The sequence below is a fragment of the Pithys albifrons genome, chromosome 7 (assembly GCF_047495875.1).
Source record: "Pithys albifrons albifrons isolate INPA30051 chromosome 7, PitAlb_v1, whole genome shotgun sequence".
In the NCBI taxonomy this organism is placed as follows: domain Eukaryota; kingdom Metazoa; phylum Chordata; class Aves; order Passeriformes; family Thamnophilidae; genus Pithys; species Pithys albifrons.
In genome coordinates this window covers 5358852-5380578 of record NC_092464.1, presented here as the reverse complement: position 1 = coordinate 5380578, position 21727 = coordinate 5358852, and the positions used below count along the sequence as shown (strand labels likewise).

The window sequence follows — 21727 nt, the reverse complement described above, 5'->3', positions numbered from 1 at the left end:
GCAAATTGTCTATCCTGGGTCTTCTTGTTGGAGCAGTCCTGTGTGGGACTGGTTGTCCCTCATGACCGTGGGTGCTCCTTGCTGTGCAAAGTTTTGGGAGGAGACTTCAGAGAAGGCTGAGCCATCTTGGTCCTGAAGAACTGGCTCTCTGCCACTACCTGAAAGGAGGTTGTAGACAGGTGGAGGTCAGTCTTTTCTCCTAGGTAACAAGTGATATAACAAGGGGAAGCGATCAGAGAAGGGGAGATATAGATTGGATATTGGAAAAATTTCTTCACTGAAAGGGTGGTGAAGCATTGGACCAGGGAAGTGGTGGAATCATTATCATTGGAAGTATTCAAAAAACACATGGTTTAGTTGTGAATGGCAGTGCTGGGTTAATGGTTGGACTTGATGATCTCAGTGGTGTTTTTCAACCGTGATGATTCTATGAATTTAATTAGTCGAGCCGATCTTCTCACTTGAGTTGTAATTCCTCATCAGTTTGGTCCATCTCCATCAGCTACTGGTGACACCTATCCAGCCACTAGAGGGGGAAAAAGGTCTGTAGTGTTGGCAGGAGGGAGCACTGACATGCTCTAGACACTACCTTTTTCTCCACTGGAATCTGGGACACGAGGACAAATTTTTCCTCCATTCAGCACTTGGTGGATTTTTATCTTGCTGTTAGTACAGAGAAAGGTTTGGGTTTTTTTGAGCTGGACAATAAAGTGCTCAGGAAAGTCTGAAAAGTTCCTGTGACACGGTGATTCTGCTGGTCCTTATGGTTGGTGTGTGTTGTTCCTTTGCAACAGGGCTCAATAAAGGACCAGCTAAAAGCTTACGGTGCTCTGACCGAGAATGTCACACGGAAGTACACCAGGCAGATCCTGCAGGGAGTCTTCTACCTACACAGCAATATGATTGTCCACAGGGACATTAAAGGTCAGTGCATAATACAGAGAGGCTTCTTGCTTGCTTGGATTTGTTCAACCCAACCTCCCCCAGCCCAATATAAATTGTCATGCACAACATAGTGCTGGGATCTCGTATTTAATTTGGTTTTGCCCCTGCCCTTCACCAGCTTGGACCGTGAAAATCTTGAACAAGCAGCTGAAACCAAAATCTTGTGCTGTCTTCTCTGGAGAGGGATTATTGTTAACTGCCCTTACACCTCTGAAAACCTGGTGTAACATACCCAAGAACTGAAAGGCTCTTGCCTTCAGAGAGGTCTGGGGCTCTGTTCTGCTGTCTGTGGGTGGGGAGGATTCCCATTCACTGCTCACTTTTGGGAAACTTGCTGAATGAGGGGATGCTGGTGGGAGCCAGCACTCCTGGAGAGCAGCTGCTTTAGGAAAAAAAGGTTTTACACAATGCTGAATCCAGCCTCAAAACTGCTCTTTGAGTCACCTCATGCCTTCGTGCCCTTTGCCAGTGCCTTTCCCTCCCTCCTCATTGTAGCCACTTCAGTTCAGGTTGTTGCTTCATCTTTGGGGATTTTGTCTTTGCTCTTCCCCTCAGGTGCCAATATTCTGAGAGATTCTGCTGGAAATGTGAAACTTGGAGACTTTGGGGCCAGCAAACGCATCCAGACCATCTGCATGTCTGGGACTGGGATTAAATCTGTCACGGGAACACCATACTGGATGAGCCCAGAGGTTATCAGTGGAGAGGGCTATGGAAGGAAAGCTGATGTGTGGTAAGGAATACAGCAGAAACCCCACCACTGCTACTGAAATCAAGCAGTACTTTTGGGAAGTTGTAATGGGAGCAGCAGGTGTAGCTAGAATTTGGAAGCAGTGCAGAGGATGGAAATAGGGTCAACTGTGTGGATATCCAAAGGGAGCGTGTTGTAGCTGAAGATCCCAAAACAGGAGCAGTCAGAATCATAGCTTGCTTTTGAAAGTTCTTGTTGTGTGTATGATGCTCAGCTTAGTCCTATAACTGCTCTTAATTCTGGAAAGCAGGCTGATAACAAAGTTCATTAAAAGAGCTGTTGAGTTTTGGTGGCCCGGATTTTAGGTTTGCTAAGCTGAGCTCAGAGGCCCAGGGGATCTAGTGAAGCCTTCAAAATGTGCTGCTGGATGTTTGCATGTGGCTCAGGCACAAAGACAACCAAAGCTCTAGTGGCTGCTGAATGATCTGATCTGTGAAGGATGTCAGATGGAGCCTGAAAGAGTTGGAATAATGCTACTAATCCTCCCAATAAATGAAGAGGAAGCACTGTCTTCACAGTGTGCTTTCCACTGGGTGCCCAAGCAATTAGGGTCAATAAAATTCCAGGAGAATCCTATTTGTTGAGGGGAACGTAGGGAGTCCTTAGCAGGCAGCCAAGAACCCTGCACCACCTGCTCTGGCTGATGGAAGGAAAATGTGGTCAAATTTTTTACAATCAATTACGAAAGGAGGTGGCAGAGTGCCCCTGCTGAGACAAGGATTCCTCAGTGTGCAGAGGGAGCCATCTCAGGCTCTTTGCTCTCATCTGAGGTGTTCCTTCTCAGATACACATCAGAGATGAAGTTTTATGTGGGCAAACATGTTTCATTCTAGCTCAGCTTCCTGGGAAACTACCTGGTATTGCTGAAACTGTCATGTCTGAGCCTGTGCCTGGTTTTCTCTTCAGAGGATGCCCCGACAAGATCTCTCACACACTTTTATGAAACTTAGTGTATCTGCTGGTTAACTTAGGCAGAAAAGTCACCAGCTTTAGGGCAAGGCTTGTGAATTCACTCCTGCTGTAGGAGTGGAAATCCCAGTGTCAGGTGTGACTAGGGAGCTCTGGGGGTACCAGGGGTGTGTGCCCACCTCATGCACATTTGCTTCCCACACAGCCCATGCAGGTGGTTATGACAGAGTCAAGCAGGGCCACGAGCCCTGTCCCTTTCCTGCTGCCTCACCCTGTGCTTGGCATTGTTGCAGGAGCGTGGCCTGCACCGTGGTGGAGATGTTAACGGAGAAGCCGCCGTGGGCAGAGTTCGAGGCCATGGCGGCTATTTTTAAGATCGCCACCCAGCCCACCAACCCGCAGCTCCCCGACAGCGTCTCCAGCTGCTGCCGCAACTTCCTCAAGCAGATCTTCGTGGAGGAGAAGCGGAGACCGACGGCCGAGGACCTGCTGAGACATCCCTTCGTCAACGGGGGGCTCTGAGCCCCCGGCAGCGGGGTTGGGAAGCGCCGGCGGGATGGGGATGGCCGCTGGACCCGTGGTCAGTCCCACCAGGGGCTGTCCTGGCAGTGGCCCCCGCAGGTCCCTTCTCGCTCGTCGCTGCCTCGGCACCCGCCGCGCTGTTGGATTTTCAAGCTGCGTTCGGGACTGTTGGCGCCGGGAATTCGGAGCGAGGGATCTCCCGGACTGTGCGGGTGCTGGCCCGGGACCGCGGGACCTCCTCGCCGCCAGCGGTACCGGGGTCGTCCCCCCTCGCCATGTGACTGATCTCTTGGGGAAAGTGCAGCGAATGGGGGTCTGTGCGCCCCGCACGGCGGCGGCGCTCGCAGCATCCCCAGCACCGGGGGAGGAATCGGACGCTCAGTGGCCATCACTGCCTTTCGCAGAGGAACAGAGACAGGGCCTTCAGCCAAGCCGGAGGAGATGATCCTCAGACCGCAGAGTCGGGGGGACCCGGGTGTCCCCACTCCCAAGGGGACCGACCCCGCCGGAGCTCGTAGAACCAGCCGGTGGCTCCGGGGGGCGGCGTTTCATTCTGTCCTGTGCCTTACGCGGTTACAATCAAGGAGTGATGCTCGACTCGGAGTCGGGTGTGATGATGCAGCAGCCGTGTTGACTTTGCCTTTGCGTGTGCGTGTGTTTGTGTGAATGTGGGAAGAAGGGGGTCTGCTCGGGGTGCAGGAGGTCTCTGCTGGGTACACCCACGGACGGATGCCCGGGACCCCTGCCATGGGCTGAAGGATGTTTAAGTGATGATGGTGGTTAAATGCTGTCGCTGCCAGCGGCGGGCAGGGCTGAACACCAGCCAAATCACGTTGGGAACCATCAGGATTCAGGGGGGAGCTGTAGGGAAGTTCAGCAAGGACAGCTCTGCTTACAGCCAGCTCTGCTAATCCATGCTCATGCTGCAACACTGGGGCTGGAGGGATGCCAAGTGGAGCTGTAGGAAGAGTCCACTGAGTCTTTGGAAAACGCGAGTACCTAAAATTAGGCAGAGGACCAGTGCCTGTGGATCTGGGGTGCCTTCTCCTCCATGCCTTGTGGGACCATCACCAGGTACAGGGAAGGGGGATATCATGTCCATGGTGGTGCCTGAGGGAGCAGCTGCAAGACCACAGAGCCTCAGAGCAGCAAAGTGGAACTGTGGTGGTCAAGGGGAGCTGGAAGCACATTTCTTCCCACAGTAGATTTGAAGTTGTAGGAGAAAATGGGCCAGTTGAAAGCAGAGCTGGGCTACAGCCTCTGACCAGCACTACCCTGTTGTAAAACCTGGGTAGGGAGCGCACACAGAGTCCCTGGCAGCTAATTAAATAATCAACCAGATCTTGGTTATTTTGGCTAAATTAATTGCACCATCCCACCTCTGCCTTCCCTGCTGGATTAGTTAGTTCCGCCCAGCTCAGCAAAGGGTTAAATAAGCATACACTGGGAGGTTCCACCTTCAGGTCAGTGCCAGACACAGGTTGATTTTAACACTGCCTTTTGTTGAAATTGAAAAGTGTTGCTTAGACTTAAGAGGAAAATGAGAAGTTGGTTGTTTGTGTGAACACATCCTTAAATTCTCCCATGTGGAAGAGATCAAGGCTTTGCACTGCTGATGTGGCAGTGGGAGCCTTTCTGTGTCCTTAGCTTTGAAAAGTGAAGCAAAATTTAAGAGATTGCCCAGAGAAGCTGTGGCTGCCCCATCTCTGGAAACATTCAAGGCCAGGTTGGATGGGGCTTGGAGCAACCTGGTCTAGTGGAAGGTGTCCCTGCCCATGACAGGGAGCTTGGAACAAGATGATCTTTAAGGTCCCTTCCAACTCAAACCATTGGATGATTTTATGATTTTAAGGGTTATTTCAGTTTAAAAACACCCCAAAACTCTAGGAGTGTTAGGACAAATTAAAAGAAATAGCTAAAATAATTCCCTATAAATTTGCTGAAAAGCTGCAGAGGCTGGTTCTTGCCAGGCTGGGATCCAGGGAAGCTGAGGGGCAGTGGTGGAGCAACACTGGGGGTTTGTGCCAGTTGACCACAGTGGTGATGGGCAGCTTTCCTTAGGGAGGGGGTAAAGTCTCTTGCCAACAGGGAATGAAGAATTTTATTCTGTGAGTAGGACCAAATCTGTCAGTCTGGTCAATAATATGGGATGGATGGAAACAAATACAAGGTAAAAAAAAATCAGTGTTGACTGGGAAGGGGCTTGGCAGAAGAGAACAACAAAGTACATGTTCACCAAAGTTTAAAAAAAAATCAAAACAATTTTTAAGCTGTTTTCTCCTCTTTTATTGAATCTGTTTTGTTTGGGTTTTCTCAGCCCTTCAGTGGTGGGTGGGTGCTTTCCTTCTTTCCAAAGCCTTGAGAGCAAAACAATGCTCCTGGCTACCCCAAAACGTTCCCAGGGCTCTCAAACCACCCAAATCCTCCCATGGATGGATGTGGCTTATGGATGTGTGTGGGTGTGTGTTTGTGTGGGTGTGTGTGAGACACTCCTCAGGTGCCTTTGCCTCTCTGGTTTGTAAAACCCTTGCAGTGTTCTGATGTACAGAATGGAACTAGGAAAAGCAAATGGAATATCCTGCCATGTAAAGTCATTTTCTGTTGGTTTGGTTTGGTTTTACTTTATTTTGCCTGTAGCAGGCCCTGCGGCTCTCCCTGTGTGCTGCATCACTGTGGATCCATGGAGAAATTAATTCCTCTTGGTGGGGAGGCTGGAGCAGGATATTGGGACAGGCTGACCAGGGAAATGGTGGAATCACGACCCCTGAAGTGTTCAGAAAGTGTGTGGCCGTGGCACTTGGGGATGTGGTTTAGTGTTGAACATGGCTGGACTCGATCTTAGAGGTCTTTTCCAACCATAATGATTCCAAGATCCCACCTTTCTGCTGCCTGTGCCCTGCTCAGCAGCACAGCTGCCTCCCAGAAGGGCAGTTCCCAGCATGGACAGGGGTGGGATCGGGCTGGGGGCACAAAGGACACCTGGTGTGACCATCCTGGGGCAGCAGTGGGGCCAGGGGGTGACAAGGAGCTGCTGGTTCCCAGGGTTCCCTGGATCTAATGGATCTCTGCAGCTTTCCAACCCGATGGCTCTGCATGTCCCTTTGTCCTGACATCCCACCTTGGACTGCAAACACAGAGGCTTTTATGCTTTTAATTAAATTTATTTTAATTTATTAACTTTTATTTCCAATTTTTATCTTTTTCTTTATTTCTATTTCTTAATTTTCCACCACTCTCCCCCTTTTCCCCTGTTTCTTCCCCCTTTTCCTTTTTACTCTGTTTTCCATCTTCTCCTTTTTCTTTTTCCTTCTTTATTCATCTTGTCTTTTTTCCTTTTTTCTCTTTTTTTGCTTTTTTCCTACCTTCCTTTTTTTCTCTCTGCTTTTTTATTATTTTTTATTATTTTCCTTATTTTTTCCTGGTTTTTTTCCTTTTATATCCTATTACAATGCTTTTTTCTATTTTCCTTTTTTCTGCTTTTCAATTTTTTCTTTTCTCATTTTTTCTGCTTTTCTAGTTTTTCTTTTTCCTTTTTATGAGTTTTTCTATTTTAATTTTCTCCCTTCCCTTTTCCCTTCCCTTTTCCCTTCCCTTTTCCCTTCCCTTTTCCCTTCCCTTTTCCCTTCCCTTTTCCCTTCCCTTTTCCCTTCCCTTTTCCCTTCCCTTTTCCCTTCCCTTTTCCCTTCCCTTTTCCCTTCCCTTTTCCCTTCCCTTTTCCCTTCCCTTTTCCCTTCCCTTTTCCCTTCCCTTTTCCCTTCCCTTTTCCCTTCCCTTTTCCCTTCCCTTTTCCCTTCCCTTTTCCCTTCCCTTTTCCCTTCCCTTTTCCCTTCCCTTTTCCCTTCCCTTTTCCCTTCCCTTTTCCCTTCCCTTTTCCCTTCCCTTTTCCCTTCCCTTTTCCCTTCCCTTTTCCCTTCCCTTTTCCCTTCCCTTTTCCCTTCCCTTTTCCCTTCCCTTTTCCCTTCCCTTTTCCCTTCCCTTTTCCCTTCCCTTTTCCCTTCCCTTTTCCCTTCCCTTTTCCCTTCCCTTTTCCCTTCCCTTTTCCCTTCCCTTTTCCCTTCCCTTTTCCCTTCCCTTTTCCCTTCCCTTTTCCCTTCCCTTTTCCCTTCCCTTTTCCCTTCCCTTTTCCCTTCCCTTTTCCCTTCCCTTTTCCCTTCCCTTTTCCTTTTTCTGCCCCCGTTTTATTTTCTTTTATTTTCTTATTTCCCCGCATCGCTCCGATCCACACTCTCCCACTTCCCCCCGTCCCAGCCCGGCCTCGCTTTGCCGGGCGCGGTTCGGGGGCGGGGCGCGGCTCTCAGGGGGCGTGGCCATGCACATGAGCCACCTGACCCGGCCACTCACTCGTCCGTATGCAAATAAGGGGCGTGTCCATTCAGAGCCGCGGTCAGTGACAAGATGGCGGCGGTGGCGGCGCGGCGGGCACAGCTGGTGCTGGGGCACCTGTCCGGGGTTGGCCCGGGCTCCGCGCCCGCCCCGCGGGCCCAGCCCTGCTCCGGGGGGTCTCCGCGGGCCGTGCCCTGCTCTGGGGGCCCCCCGCGGGCTGCCAGCCCCGACGACGTGGTGGTGGTGCACGGCCGCAGGACCGCCATCGGCCGAGCCAAGCGCGGCGGCTTCAAGGTACGCACAGCGGGGTCCTGCCCCCGCCGGGCCCAGCACTGTCCTCACGGACGCTGGGAGCCTCCTCCTCTGCTCTGAAAAGGTCTAAAAACCCCACCATTTTGCCATGATTTTAATGCTTGGGGTGCACGGCCCAGCTGTGGCAGGACCAGTGGCATCCCCCGAAGGAGCGGCCCCCTGGGACCAGCCACAGGCTCCGCTGTCGCCTGCCCTGTCACTGGGATCATCCCCTTGGAAAAGCAGCGTGTCCTGCTCCTGCACGGCTTGGCACGGACCTGGAACCTGCAGCCACAGAGTGCTGGGCACGAACGTGGTGCCGGGATAACGCTGAAGGATGCACATTGCTTGTCATCCTTCAAAACAGGTCTCGTCATGCTGGTGCTGCTCCCCACCCGCCGAGGGGGCACAAAATGAATTGTTTCACGATATAAATCGAGGGGCTCCGTTTGCTGAGTCCTGTCACATAACTCACAGTAGGTGCTTGATTTTGCAAGCTCTGTAGAGCATATTCTATAAAACTGATGTAGGTGAGAAAGCAGAGTGTCTGTTGAGCTTCTTGAAAGATTCTTGGGGTAAAAATGGAGCAAATCTGCTGCAGCAGGGCAGCAACAACCAGCATGAGCTGGGCAGTGGAGTAAAGCTGCCTTAGCACCACATGTCAGCCCTCTGCAGTGGTCTGGGGGTGAACTGGTGGCAGGACTGGGACTGTCACTGGTGGCACTGGTCCCCTGTGCTCTTAGGACACGACACCTGATGAACTGCTGGCTGCCGTGATGACAGCTGTCCTTGAGGATGTCAAGCTCCGTCCTGAGGCTCTGGGAGACATCTGTGTGGGTGAGTGAGAGCCTCCTGGTCTGGGTAGCTCTGTGGGACATACTGCCCCAGGTGTCCCGTGGGACACTCTTGGGGTTGGGAGGGGTTAGTGTGCAGCGTTAGGTTTAGAACCATAGAATTGATTGGGTTGGAAAATACCTCCGAGATCAAGTCCAACCCTTGGTCCAATTCCAGTCCCTTTACTAGATCACGGTACTCAATGCCACGCCCAATCTCAGTTTACAAACCTCCAGGGCTGCTGAATCTGACAGTGTTCTGACTTCATGCCTGCCCTGTTGGTGCTGGGGTGATCTGATTCCCAGGTGGTGCTGAGCTGTGGTGTTGGGAACACCCCTTCAATGCCTGCGAGGGGAATGCAGCCAATTGACTGGAATTGTATCTTTGCATTCAGGAAATGTGCTGCAGCCTGGAGCTGGTGCCTTGATTGCAAGAGTTGCACAGTTTCTGAGGTAAACTCTCAACCAGACTGAGGTTCTCCCTGTCCTTCCCCAGGCCTTGGCTGTGAAGCAGTGCAGGGTTGGAAGTTGCAGGGAGGCTCATGCGCTCCCAGGAATTACAGCAATCCACCTTTTGCCTCGAAACTAGACTTTGGTCTAGTGTTTGGAGACTCCTGATGGCAAAGGGATAGGGAGGCAGAGGTGAGGCTGTTTAATCTGTTTGTGCTGCCTCTGTAGAGCCTCTGAATGGGAGACCTTGTTTTGTGGGCTCCCAGCTGCACCTGCTGCTTCTCCAGACTGGGAGGCTGCACTTACCTCTGCTGTGCCTGGTCCCAAAACCTTGGAGTGGGCTTAAATCTTTGTCATTGCTCAGTGTTGGTGGTTGTTCTGAGCTGGTTCCCAGAATCCAAATATTTCAGCCAGTGTCTGTTGCTGTTGTTTGCTTCTGTCAATCAGTGCACAACCACCACCCTGGAGAGGTGCTGACACAGCCCACCATTAATTAGGAATATTGCAGAACTTTTCAAGGTTTCTGGCCCAGATTCTGATCTAGGCACAGGAGAGGGCCCTGCTTATAGAGCACCTTCTTAAGACAGACTCATGGGGAAACAGCACTCAGAGCCACTTACAGATCAAGTGTGGAAATTCCCTTTGAACTTTGCTTTCCCTTGGTGCAGGACCAAATAGTTCAACAAATGTACAAAGGGGTTGGTCTGGAAACTTGAGGGTTAAAGTTTAATCAAGTGGTTTAATGCTCCCTTTAGAGCTTGGAGTTATTGATGGCTTTCATCACTGAGTCTTTGCCAATGCTGTCTTGTTTTGCAGTGGGATTCCAGAGACGGTTCCGTGCTCCAGCGTGAACCGGCAATGCTCTTCCGGGCTGCAGGCCATTATCAATATAGCTGGTAGGTGGTGTGGGCCCTGGGATCAGAGCTGATGCCTGCCCTACCCCAAGTGCTCATTCCTCCTGTCCTCCACTCTCTGAGCAGTGAAGACAGGGAAAATGTCTTGTGCTGATGGGGATTTTCAGTGTGGTATTAGCTGAATACTTTTATAACCTTGAGTACCCAAGTTTATCCCTAGAGAAATAACTTGCTTTTCTGGGGATAAGTTCTACCATCACTTCCATATCAGGCAGCTCCAGAAGGTCACAGAATCACAGAAGGGACCCACAAGGCTCATCGAGTCCAACTCTTAAGTCAATGGCCCACACAGGGGATTGAACCCATGACCCTAGCATTATTACAACCAAGTTTTAACCAACTGAGCTAATCTCGGGGTCCCTCCTGACCTCTCTGGCCCCGTGTCAAGTCATGATCAGTCCTCAGCCCCAACAGCTCCTTGGCCTGGCTGTCTCTCTGGCAGGCAGGAGGGTGAGGGAATGCCCGTTTGGCTGTGCAGGTGCCTCAGGGGTTTGGAAATCAGAGCTGGGATGGAAATGCTTTTGCTCCTGATGACAGTAAGAATGTTCGTGCACTGCTGTTACAGGTGGCATCCGAAATGGATCGTATGACATTGGCTTGGCCTGTGGGTAAGGAAGTTTTTTCATGGTATTTGCTTAGGCTTCCTGATGGTAACAGTCTCTCCCTCTGCAACAGCCCACCATAATTAGCTTTTTAACTAATCTCCAACTAATTAGCATCTTGGAAGACCAGCAGCTGTCTTGGAAAAGAAATTAATGTTCTATCCATGCTAATAAGTGTTCTGCAGATTTACAGGAGCTGTTCTGTGGTAGAGAGACAAGCTGTTCTCTCACCCAGTCCTAACATCATAAGAAGTGTTTATTTTTTAGAGAATTATGTAAATGTTAAGTTGGTTTTGGAGAAATACTAGTGACCACATACACATTCATTTCAGAAGAACAAGTGAAAATCATTCAGTAATCCTGAGGTTGCAATACTGGGTTTCTCTTTTTCTTTACCTTGGTGAATTTCTTGAATTAATACTGCACACAGTTATCCATTAGTCCTTAGGAAAAGCTTTATATTTACTGCTTCTCAACACCTGCACATACACGTTGAGCAAGATCAGATGTTGAGAACACACTTCCCTTCTTAGGCTGCTGCAAAAGGAGCTCAGCAGGACAGGTGTGTTCCTCTGCTGTAGGCAGAGCACCTGCTGTCCTTGGGCAGTGCTTGTGCTTGAACACGTGATGCTTTTCACAGCTTCACTTCAACGCAGTCATTTCAAGAAATTGCAGCTGAAGTCAAGTAATGCAATGTCCTTAGAGCAGGTTTAAATTGCTGATAGCACTTACTATAAGCTGCTTGTTTTTAATTTTCCAGGCAGAGTATATCTGTTATTTATTCTTGATGAGTGTATTTGTGTGGTGCAGGGTAGAATTCAAACCCTCTTCCCATTGTAGGCTTCACAGTCTAGGCTGACTTTGCAAAAGCTCACCAGTGGTAAGTGATGGCAGTGTATTTCTGCAGTAAATTTGAGTATCTTCAGTGTGTTAATTCATTTGTAGGTCAAAGATTGCACCCTCTGGGATCCATGTCTTAAATTCTTTGTGTTGCGAAATACAAATGGTGCAACTCACTGAAATCTTTGTCATGGTTTGCTTAATACTTCTCTTATTCTACTGCCAACCTGTTCTTAAGCTCTAAGCGGCATTTTTATGGCTGTTGACAATCTCACTGGAAACTCCAGCTCCTGAACCTTGGGTTTCTCATTGTTTGAAGACAAAAATGTGAGAGTCATTAGCAATTCCTTCCTAGCTGTGGAAACATGAGAAATTAACTGCTGACATTGGTATCCTGTTCTAGTGAAACAGGGACCAATTGAATCTTGCAATCTGCTTGCATTTCAAGATAGTTCTTATATTGATGATTAATGAGCTTCTGCTTCAGCCAGTTCTTAATTAGCAGCTGTGTTTCTGTGGGATAATAGGAAAGCCAGTCATAAGGATTACTGAGTTTTGATCAGTCTTAATGGAGCAATTCAATTTTTTCCTGTGTTTAGTGTGGAAACAATGTCCCTCAGAAGTGCAAATAATCCTGGTGACATCAGTTCCAGCATGATGGACAACAGCAAAGCTCGAGATTGCCTTATTCCTATGGGGTAAGGGTTTCCCCTTCCTGCAGTTTAAGGGTTTCCTGGATACTCTGTCTCCTCAGTGACTGTACTTCCAAATCAATCTGAATTTAGTGAGCTTTTAGCTGTGTGTGTCAGCATCCTTCTTGGTTGTGGTGGAAGATTAATAATGTGAAGTGGGGGAATAAAAGCTGAGACAATGGGATTGTTCAGCCTGGGGAAGAGAAGGCTTCAGGGTCACCTAATTGTGGCCTTCCAGTGCCTGAAGGGAGTGTACAAGGAAGATGGAGGGACACTGTTTACAAGAGAATAGAGTGATAGGATAAGGGGTAACGGCTTCCATGTGAAAAGAAAGCAAGTTTAGATTAGATAATAGGAAAAAACTCTATTGTGAGGCACTGGAACTGGTTGTCCAGAGAAGCTGTGGCTGCTCCATCCCTGGAAGTGTTCAAGGCCAGATCTGATGGAGCTCTGAGCAACCTGGTCTAGTGGAAGGTGTCTCTGCCCATGGCAGGAGGCTTGGAATTAAATGATCTTTAAGGTCCCTTCCAACCCAGGCCATTCTATGAAGATCTGCAACTCTGAGCAAAGATTTCCTTGTCTTAAGCTCACTGGCTTGATGAGCAAGGAGAATGGATTTGAACTTTGTTTTGGTCCCAGATTTGATTCAGGATTTGTTTCTGCCAGCAGTTCTTGGTTGAGAAGGCAGCACTTGGCTTTGAGACTAAAGCTAGTCCTTGTTCCTTGTGTTGTCTCAGTAGAAGGCAACTGCAGCTCCCTTAGATGTCCTTGTATTAACTCTGATGTTGTTTTCCCCAGAATAACCTCAGAAAATGTGGCAGAGAAGTTTGGAGTTTCCCGAAAGAAGCAAGATGCCTTCGCCTTGGCATCCCAGCAAAAGTAAATGCCTTTTTTTGTTGTTGTTTTTTATTTTGGAGTTTTGTTTATTTGTTTGGTTGGTTTTGGTGAGTTTTTTATGTTTTGGTTTGATTGGGTTTTTTACCTTTTAGTTAAGGATAAACACAGCTAGAAAACACGCTGCTGTTTCCCAAGAAAGGTTAAGTGCAGCCTTTGTGTTGCCTTCCAGTCCTTTACAGTGGGTAAAGAAGCTTGAGATGGTCTGACCCAAGTTCATCACATATCCAGGATTGTGTGTGATAAGGAAACCCCAGTCCAGAGCTGGGCTAGGGATGCTGTGACTGACCTTGCACAAAAACCACCAGGCACATGAACCCCAAGCAGTGACTGCCCCTGTGGTTTGCAGCATCCAAAGGTCCTTGCCCATGGCAGAGGGATTGGAACTGGATGATTTCTGAGGTCCCTTTCAATCCAAACCATTCTGTGTTTGTGATACAGCCTTGGTGAGGTTTCTGGAATGGGTCTGTGGTGCAGTATTTTTGTAGTGGCTTTGGCTCAGGATCTCTTGAACCTGAATGTGGGAGCAGCAGCAGAAGGAACCTTTCCCAGAGGGAATAGTTGAGCACAGCTGTTTGTAGGGAACCGCTGAGCTTGTGGGAAGAGTGACTTGTCCTCGCTGCAGGTGTTTGGCTGAGTGAGTCCAATTCTACCTCTGATAACCTTTCTTTTGTGTTAAATCAGTGCCAAAGTCAACTGACCCCGGAATCTGTGGGGCTGTACTGGCAGAGTAGTGGCAGGTGATGTGGTAAAGCTGCTCCCATCAAAGAGTTAAACTCGCTCTCAGAGCTCTGTTTAAGCATCGCCCCGGTCCAATTATTTATCTAACACAGGAAGCCACTGCACAGGGCAGTTAACCTTTAAATTCTGGCCCTGCTGCTCAGGGAACTTGGCATGCCAGCCTTTCTCACTGACATGGGACTGATAACCAAAGGGGTATATGAACCCTTGTGCTCACGTGAGGCAGGGGGTGACTCTCTGGCCTTGGTCTCAGGATGTCTGTGGAGTTACTGAACTGTCCTTCAGCACTTTGCTCTAGTTCAGTTAGCTGGGAGCATTGAATATTTTAATTTTATTAGTAAAAGTGTAAAGTGATGAGGGAGTAAAACAAGTTTTTGGTCTCCAATTTGTATTCCTTTTAAAGGATTTATGTCTGGAAGGTAAATCTTCTAAATCAGCTCCACTTTGAAGGCTTTTAAAATAGCTTGTTGATAGGAAAGATTAAATCTATGTGGCCTGAGCCAATTCTAGTTCAGTTAACTGTATTCTGCCTACTTCTATCAGTCTGGTCATGGCAGGTGTTCCCTACTGTTTATTCTGCTGTTCCAGGAGCCAGATTCTTTCTTCATTGCACCCTTACTGCTAAAGGGTTTGCTCAGAGTAGCTGTGGCTGCCCCACCCCTGGAAGTGTTCAAAGCCAAGCTGGATGGGGCTTGGAGCAACCTGGGCTGCTGGAAGGGGTTCCTGCCCATGGCAGGGGGTGGAATAAGTGATTCCATTCTACATAGTCACAGTGAACTATGCAAAGCACATTGTCTTGTTTGGGGTTGAAAGGTTACAGTTAAATGACAGAAAATTATACCTGAAATCTGTGGTTTAAAGCTTAAATTGTATGTAGTAGGGCAAAACCAGGAACAAGTGTAACTTCAGCCATTTCTTTACTTGCCAGAAATCATTGATATAATGTGGAGGCTTAGCCCACATGCTCTGTTTAAACTCTCAAAAGCAAGAATTGATGTTTGAACATGAGGATTCATTTGTTTTCTACAATTGTGATGTGACTGTACCCCTGGACAAGTACAGTTTCATGGTTGGGGCTTGTAGTCGTCAGTCAGTCTCAGAGGTGTTGATGGGAACAGAACAGGGATATTGCTCAGAAGTCTGATCCTGTCACCCAGGTTTGCAGACAATGCCCATAATGTTGTTGAACAGGTTAAAAGTTTGTCTTCCCATGAATGGAAAAAAGAATTTGCCTGTTGTGTTGACCACCACTCAGCAATAATGTACCAAGTCCCATCTTAGCTCATTCTCTGTCTAACTAGCTTCATTTTTGTTGTCCTGCAGTTCATCTCCAAAATATTTTAACCTTTTATTCTTTTCTTTACCAGAGCAGCAAAAGCTCAGCAGATGGGACTGTTTAAAACTGAGATTGTTCCAGTGAAGACCACTGTTGTAGATAATCAGGGCAACCAAAGCACAATCACTGTGAGCCAAGATGAAGGGATTAGGCCCTCCACGACCCTCGAAGGCTTGGCAAAGCTGAAACCTGCCTTCAAAGAGGATGGAAGCACTACAGCAGGTCAGCTCAGCTGTTAAATTTGTGTTGTTTCTGTGGCTTACCTGCCTTGTTCTAGAACCTGCTTAGGCAGAAAAGATGTCAATAGGTCTCTTCCAACAGGTAATGCCAGCCAGGTCAGCGATGGAGCAGCTGCTGTTCTCCTGGCAAAGCGCTCGAAGGCAGCCCAGCTGGGACTCCCAGTGCTGGGGGTGCTCCGGTCCTTTGCTGTGGTGGGAGTTCCACCTGATGTGATGGGCATTGGGCCAGCCTATGCCATCCCTGTTGCTGTGGAAAAGGCAGGTAAGAACGACCTGTTTGGCTAAAGGGGACTCCTGGACTGAGATTTAAGATTATATTCTTGCAGCATGAGCAGCTGTTGCTTACAGGAACAGTGAAATTAAATTCAGCGCCTTAAAAGAGGTCCTGCCTTGGACTGTTGCAACACCATGCACTTGTCCTGATGAGTAAATTGTCATTCATTCACCTTTGAGAAGCTCAGGAGTAAATCCCTGCGCAGTTTCAACAACAGATTTGGTGTTCACTTAGTGCTGTTCCTTAATATGACCAGCATTGAGATATCTGGGGTTTGTGTTTGTTTTTTGAGGTTTTATTTTTTACAGTTTTGGCATCTGACCAGCAGAAAGGGCTCTCCTCAGGGTCCTTAGGAAACTCATCAGGTTAAGCAGCTTTTATAGCTGATGATTATTGTTGTTCCAGCCTGCTGTGGCTGTGGTCACATGCCCACCTGTAGCTTTATTTTTCAATCCTTAATCCCTGTGTACAGAAATCACACATTCTAAGGAAACTTGTCAGACTCAGTGACACAGTGCCATGAACTGGGATGTTTTGCAGCCTTTAGACACTGCTGCACATTAACACATGTACAAGTGTAGATATCCCAGGTGGGGCTGAGGTCCCTCTTGTCATTAGTGGAGTAGAACTGGAATTCATAAAGGGAGGGTGTGATTGAATTGCTCTCTTCGATATAGTCATGAGGCAACAATACCTTATTTTAATTCCTGACTTTTCTGGCCCATAGGTCTGACTCTGAATGACATTGATATATATGAAATTAATGAAGCCTTTGCAAGCCAGGTGAGTGATCTTTTATTTGAGTTGCTGCATTGCCTGGCAACTGAGTGTCTTTCAGCTTGGTGTCTGGGCTAAAATTCGAACATGTTCCACATACCACATCTTTAGCCAAATGTCATTAACATGTGCAGACTATTTTTCTTCAAATAAGATTAAGCAGAGCATTGTTTACACAGCTTAGTATTAGAAAAAGAAGTCCACTGAATAAATGTAATCTTTACTATTACACCCTCATACCAACTTCCAAGGTCTGTTTCACTAGGGCTGCAGTTTGTTGTCAGGTGATGTGTGTGTTGCACTCCCTAATGTGGAGGCAGGAAGCTTCACTACTGTCCTCCCAAATCTGTGACCTGCCCTGTCAGCATGTGCATGGACTCAGTTGAAATGAAGGGGGTAGTTGTAACTCACTTCTCTTGTAACCAGTCCCACTCCTTTCCACTGGGAAAGATGTTCTAGCCAAAGTCAGGCCTCTGAGTTGGAGGAGAAAAGCTGAGAACTAAAGGGAGGCATCAACATGAAACCATTCCCTGTGTCTTTCCAGGCTGTGTACTGTGTTGAAAAGCTGGGCATTCCCATGGAGAAGGTGAACCCCCTGGGAGGAGCAATAGCCCTGGGGCACCCCTTGGGCTGCACTGGTGCTCGTCAGGTTGTCACTTTGCTCAATGAACTGAAGCGCAGAGGGAAGAGGTGAGTGCTGAGGATCAGTAACAGCCTTCACCCCTGCATGTGTGTAACTGACTCAGGAGTGACCATAGGTTTGGGTTAACCTTTCTCCAGCCCTTGGATGGCTTTGATGTTTCTCTTGGTGACACAGCACAGCAATGGACAGCTTCAATTTATTGTATTCTTTATTTTTCTCCCAGATGATGTAAACCTGAGCTGTCCTTTCCTTAATTCCATCTGTTCTTTGTTTCAGAGCCTATGGAGTTGTGACCATGTGCATTGGAACTGGCATGGGGGCTGCAGCCGTGTTTGAGTACCCAGGGAAGTAACTCCAGTACTGACAGAACAACACAACAGCTCATTCTCTGCCTTCCCTAGTGATAGCAATGATTTGCACTGTGAAATCAAGTGGGTTCTGAGACTTGTTACTAGATCTACAAATTTTAGGCAGAAATTGTGAAGTGGAATTAATGGTACAGCTCTGCTAAGGAGGTGGAGAAATGCAAAACTGGCACGTGGCTTCTGATGTGAGAAATGAGCTCAGCTGAAGTTCAACTGCAGGTCCTGGTGTGGTGATTATGAATTAATATTTTAAATTTAATTGATCTCTTTGTTCTGTGAATATTACCAGAGAGAAGTAGTTCATGGGACAGTATTTTTGTATGACAAATTGTCTAAAAGTGTCACTCAAAAATATCACTGCACATTAAAAAGCTTTTTTAGGGTTTTCTTAAAAGATTCCATCATTTTCCAGGAAGTTTAAAAGAGGTTGTTTTCAAGCAAAGACTTCACACTTCCTTAAACTGTGTCTGTCCTATCCAAGCCCTAAGTTGTCTTAGTCTGAAATTGTCCCTACACTGGAGGATGTGCTGTTGGAGCTGCTCTGAAGCCTCCAGTGGGGGAAATTGGAAGGACTGGAATGTAATTTCCCCAGGAAGTGCCTGAATAGAATTGCTACAAGCCAGGGATTTAGATGTGGCCATTCCATCTTTTATAACATGTCTAATTATCTGTGTATGGAACTCTAAAGATAAGCTTGTGCTTAATCTTATTTACTTACCTGACATAAATCAAATTCCAGCATTGCACTTACTGCAAGCACTGTATGTACATCAGTGACAGCTCAGGCCTTCAGTGCTAATACAAAGTGTTAGTTCTTGTGTCTTCTATCATCCCTTATCTGTTCTCTCTCCTCTGAACAGGAAGATCACTGAAGATCAGAGCTAGTGGCTTGAAAAAGAAATGTACTCATTGACTTTTAATGTGTTAGAAATGTTTAAATTTGTAACAAAATGAAGTTCTTTGTCCTGACTCTTGTTTTTGCACTTATTAATACAATTGGGTTCTTGCAATACATTTGTTTCCTTTTTATTACAGTTGTTAAAGGTCATGATGAGTTAGAGCTTGTGATATCTCACATTCCTATGCTATAGCCTTTCTCCCCAGCAATTACACAGGCTCTAGTTCAGAGCCAAAAGGTGGAATTATTTAGAGGGGCTAAAGAGGCATTAATGTCCTCAAGAGTCTTTTCACACTAAGGTTCCTGTGTATACCATGAGTTCTTGTTGCTCTGTATGAGCTGTCATGCATTTTTTGCTCTCCTCCTGTGTGGATCCCAGCCCCTTCCTCCCTCCATGCACTGCCTTCAACAAAAACCTTTTATATGATGAGAGTGGAAAACTTAACAGGTTCAGAAGTGGGAATTTCAGTGACCTTTAGCTAAAATAATACTAAAAACATTTAAAGAGAAGTGTGAGTAAATGGGAACCATGTGGGGGGAAAGAATGAAAAGGAAGAAGTGTTCCTCCCTCTGTTGCTGAAGGGGATGTTCTCAAGACCCAAGCATGATGAAACAGGCAGGTTGGTAATTTTCCAAGGAGTCCAGGGAAAGTTGGCTCTTCTCCTTTTCGTGTAAGTCACACCGAGAAAACAGCCTGGAGAATGCTGGCCTATTCACCAATTCTTGCTTTTATTATGTGTCAATGTCCATTTTAATGTCAAACAAATAAATGAAGCAAAACAAAAGCTACTTTAAGGTATGAACAGTCTTTAGCTGTAATTGGAGGGTGCTGGGTCATGCAAAGGGCTTTGGCCTGACTTACACAGCTGCTTTGCAATTTAAAACCTTGTTCTGTGGCTAATGCAAAGCTTAGCACGGCAATAAAAGTAACAGCACAGAATGAATTTATGACTGGCTAAGGTACCGTGAGAATTTTTTTCTTCATAACTTAAATTTTTGTTCTGCTAAAATTCCACTCCCTATTAAAACAAAACAAGTAGATGAAAATACAGGCTCATCTGATGGCACATGTGCATCCAGCCTGTTACCTTGACATGTGTTTCACATTGTCTTGCTTAAAGATCTTCATCCTTCCCCTTGTGCGCATTCCTCGTCCTCTGATGTGCAGCTTGCAAGGCTTTTCTCTCAGCATTCCAGTAATGGTCACAAGAGCTTCATAGTCAGTGTTGCTCCTAAAATACACAGCAAAAAGACAGTTCACACAGCAACGTGCAGTTCTGTGTTCAGGGATGAGATCATTTGGTGGAGGAAGAAGGGGGAGAATGATGCCCTCATAGTGCTCCAAGTCACAATCTCAGGTCCCTCACATCAATGACAATCTCGCTTCACAGAGCTGTGACCCATGAAAAGAATGGTCAAGGCTGTGCCCAAAGTGAAGACCTTGGATTATTAACTTTATGTTTGCAAGAAGAACTTGAGTATTTTCCTACTTGTAAATCTGTATTTTACTGAAATAAATGAAATGAACCTCTTCTGGGAGCAAACACCTGGCACTGCCTTGATGTGAAAACTCCCTTTCACAAACAAAGTTTGAAGCAGAAAAGTTTCTGTCGCTCCCCAAAGACATGGGCCAGTCAGTGGAGTCCAGATTGTAAATGAACATCAAAAAGGTTACAACAAGTGTAGTTTTCTGCTAAGTGTCTCTCTTTGGCATAATTTGCCAAAGGCTAATGCCACTCAACACTCCTGAGACTGTTACTCTGAAGGACTTGTCTTCATCCAAGTGATGGTTTTGTAAAGGCCTGAGGCAAATGCCTGTTCTGCCAGACAGCTTTTGTTTTTTCCTTCTTTTAAAACAATTCCCTTGCAGGACCACCACTGATACGGGGAGGTGAATTATTAAAATCACCTCACACCTTGCATATAATTATTTCTTAATGCCATGTTGGTCCTGAGCTCTGCTGTGTTGGGAATTCATCTGGAGCTCCACTGATGAGCTGGCTGCTACACAGTGACATCTTTGCTTTCTGGTACTTCCAGGTATTTTCAGACATGCTGATTAACAGATTTGTCAAAAAAAAGAAGTGCTTCAAGCATATGCAGAAGGATTCCAGAAAAACCTAGGAGCCTGGGCAGGCCTGTGGTCCATCATGCTGCTCTGAGCAGGGACAGTGCAGAACAGCTGCTCAAGGCCTCATCCCTCTGAGAGAGCAGTAGCTCCAGAGATGGAAATCACTGGATCATGTTCCAGGAGGATGGAAGTTATGAAAATAAGTCACCTACAGTTTGCTTGCTGAACCTTCCCTGTCCGCAGTTTTCTGAGTTCACTGAAATCACTGGAATAGACTTGTCTTAAACTTTCTGCCACCATGCACCAACTTGCAAGAAAATAATTTGTAATGGAAGCTGAATTTTCTTACAGGAGTTACATCTCCCTAATTAGAACAAAGAAATTAAAGGCTTTGTGTCACCATAGATTTATAGAATGGTTTGGTTTGGAAGGGACCTCAAAGTTCATCTCATTCCAACCCTGCTTCTATGGGCAGGGTCATCTTTAACTAGACCAGGTTGCAGCAATACCCATCCAACCAGACCTTGAACACTTCCAGAGATGCAGCATCCACAGCTTCCCTGGCAACCTATACCAGGGCCTCACCACCCTCACAGTGCAGAATTTCTTCCTAGTATTTAATCTAAACCTGCCCTCTGTCAGTTTGAATCCATTCCCCCTTGTCCCATCACTCCATGCCTTTATCCACAGTACCTCTCCAGCTCTCTTGTAGCCCCTCCAGGCTGAGCAAGCACAACCCTCTGTCAGGAGCAAGACTTCAGTCCTGTAAACTGTACCTTGCAGTAAAGCTGATCTGCAAAATCTCTCTGGTGGGTGCGTCCCCTTCACGTGCCTCCAAAATGCCACTAGTAGGGAAGATGGAAAATACTTCCAGGGCATTAGGCCTGTGCTGTTCTTCTGCAGTGAAAGGGGAAAATATCAAACAAAGCCATACAAGACCCTTTATGTAAGTATTATACAGCACATAGCACTCATAGCAATGAACCTCTGCTGGGCAACTAGTAAATCATGTCTTGCACTGCCAGAGGGTTTCTATGCATGTGCCCAGCCTTTGTTTTCATCCTCTAAACAAGGGCAGTGATCAGTGGCCTCCATAAAATAATAAAGCCCTGATCTTTCCTCTGGGAGCCCATCTGTTGTTAACAGCATTAAGCACACACTCAAACTGAACTCATGAGGAGCTGCTGCTTCTTGTTGCCCCTTAGGACTGATTTATAAATGAGCACAGCACATCCATGAGTTGTGAGCACTGGGAATCAATCTTTTGGCTAAATGAGGACTAACTGCTGAAATCAGTAGTGATGCACTCATGTCAAAAAGGCAGGGGAAGGAGAGGCGGGGAAGAGCCCTCATAAGTGAGAACAGAAGCAGACCACCTATATTTGCAACCAGTATCATTGCATATTGCCTCTATAGT

At 47.0% G+C, this 21727-nt stretch overlaps 3 protein-coding genes across 4 annotated transcripts in view; 2 read left to right on the top strand and 1 right to left on the bottom strand.

Moving 5' to 3' along the window:
- Positions 1 to 6296, top strand: part of LOC139674019 (mitogen-activated protein kinase kinase kinase 3-like) — an 80194-nt gene extending 73898 nt beyond the window's left edge. For both annotated transcript variants that reach the window (XM_071560099.1, XM_071560098.1), the window contains exons 15-17: positions 795 to 924; positions 1501 to 1678; positions 2899 to 6296. In XM_071560099.1, the coding sequence (XP_071416200.1) occupies positions 795 to 924; positions 1501 to 1678; positions 2899 to 3127 (537 nt within the window). In that variant the 3' untranslated portion in view covers positions 3128 to 6296. The remainder of the gene's footprint in view (positions 1 to 794; positions 925 to 1500; positions 1679 to 2898) is intronic.
- A 1208-nt stretch (positions 6297 to 7504) lies between these two features.
- On the top strand, positions 7505 to 18353 carry ACAA1 (acetyl-CoA acyltransferase 1). The gene is made up of 12 exons (XM_071560095.1): positions 7505 to 7744; positions 8485 to 8578; positions 8970 to 9027; positions 9841 to 9920; positions 10504 to 10546; positions 11980 to 12078; positions 12871 to 12951; positions 15075 to 15265; positions 15365 to 15544; positions 16284 to 16339; positions 16878 to 17023; positions 17253 to 18353. The coding sequence occupies exons 1-12, from the start codon at positions 7523 to 7525 to the stop codon at positions 17326 to 17328; spliced, it is 1326 nt and encodes a 441-aa protein (XP_071416196.1). The 5' UTR covers positions 7505 to 7522; the 3' UTR covers positions 17329 to 18353.
- A 424-nt stretch (positions 18354 to 18777) lies between these two features.
- DLEC1 (DLEC1 cilia and flagella associated protein) overlaps positions 18778 to 21727 on the bottom strand; it is a 34015-nt gene continuing 31065 nt past the window's right edge. The window contains exons 37-38 of the mRNA XM_071560634.1: positions 21087 to 21207; positions 18778 to 19471 (exon numbers count right to left, since the gene is read on the bottom strand). Of these exons, the coding sequence (XP_071416735.1) occupies positions 19324 to 19471; positions 21087 to 21207 (269 nt within the window). The 3' untranslated portion in view covers positions 18778 to 19323. The remainder of the gene's footprint in view (positions 19472 to 21086; positions 21208 to 21727) is intronic.

Excerpts from the sequence above, each read along its gene's own strand:
- ACAA1 (XM_071560095.1), top strand. The coding sequence starts at position 7,523 with ATGGCGGCGGTGGCGGCGCGGCGGGCACAGCTGGTGCTGGGGCACCTG. Across the intron at positions 8,579-8,969 it reads TCTGGGAGACATCTGTGTGG|GAAATGTGCTGCAGCCTGGA; the intron begins GTGAGTGAGAGC and ends CTTTGCATTCAG. Across the intron at positions 10,547-11,979 it reads GACATTGGCTTGGCCTGTGG|TGTGGAAACAATGTCCCTCA; the intron begins GTAAGGAAGTTT and ends TCCTGTGTTTAG.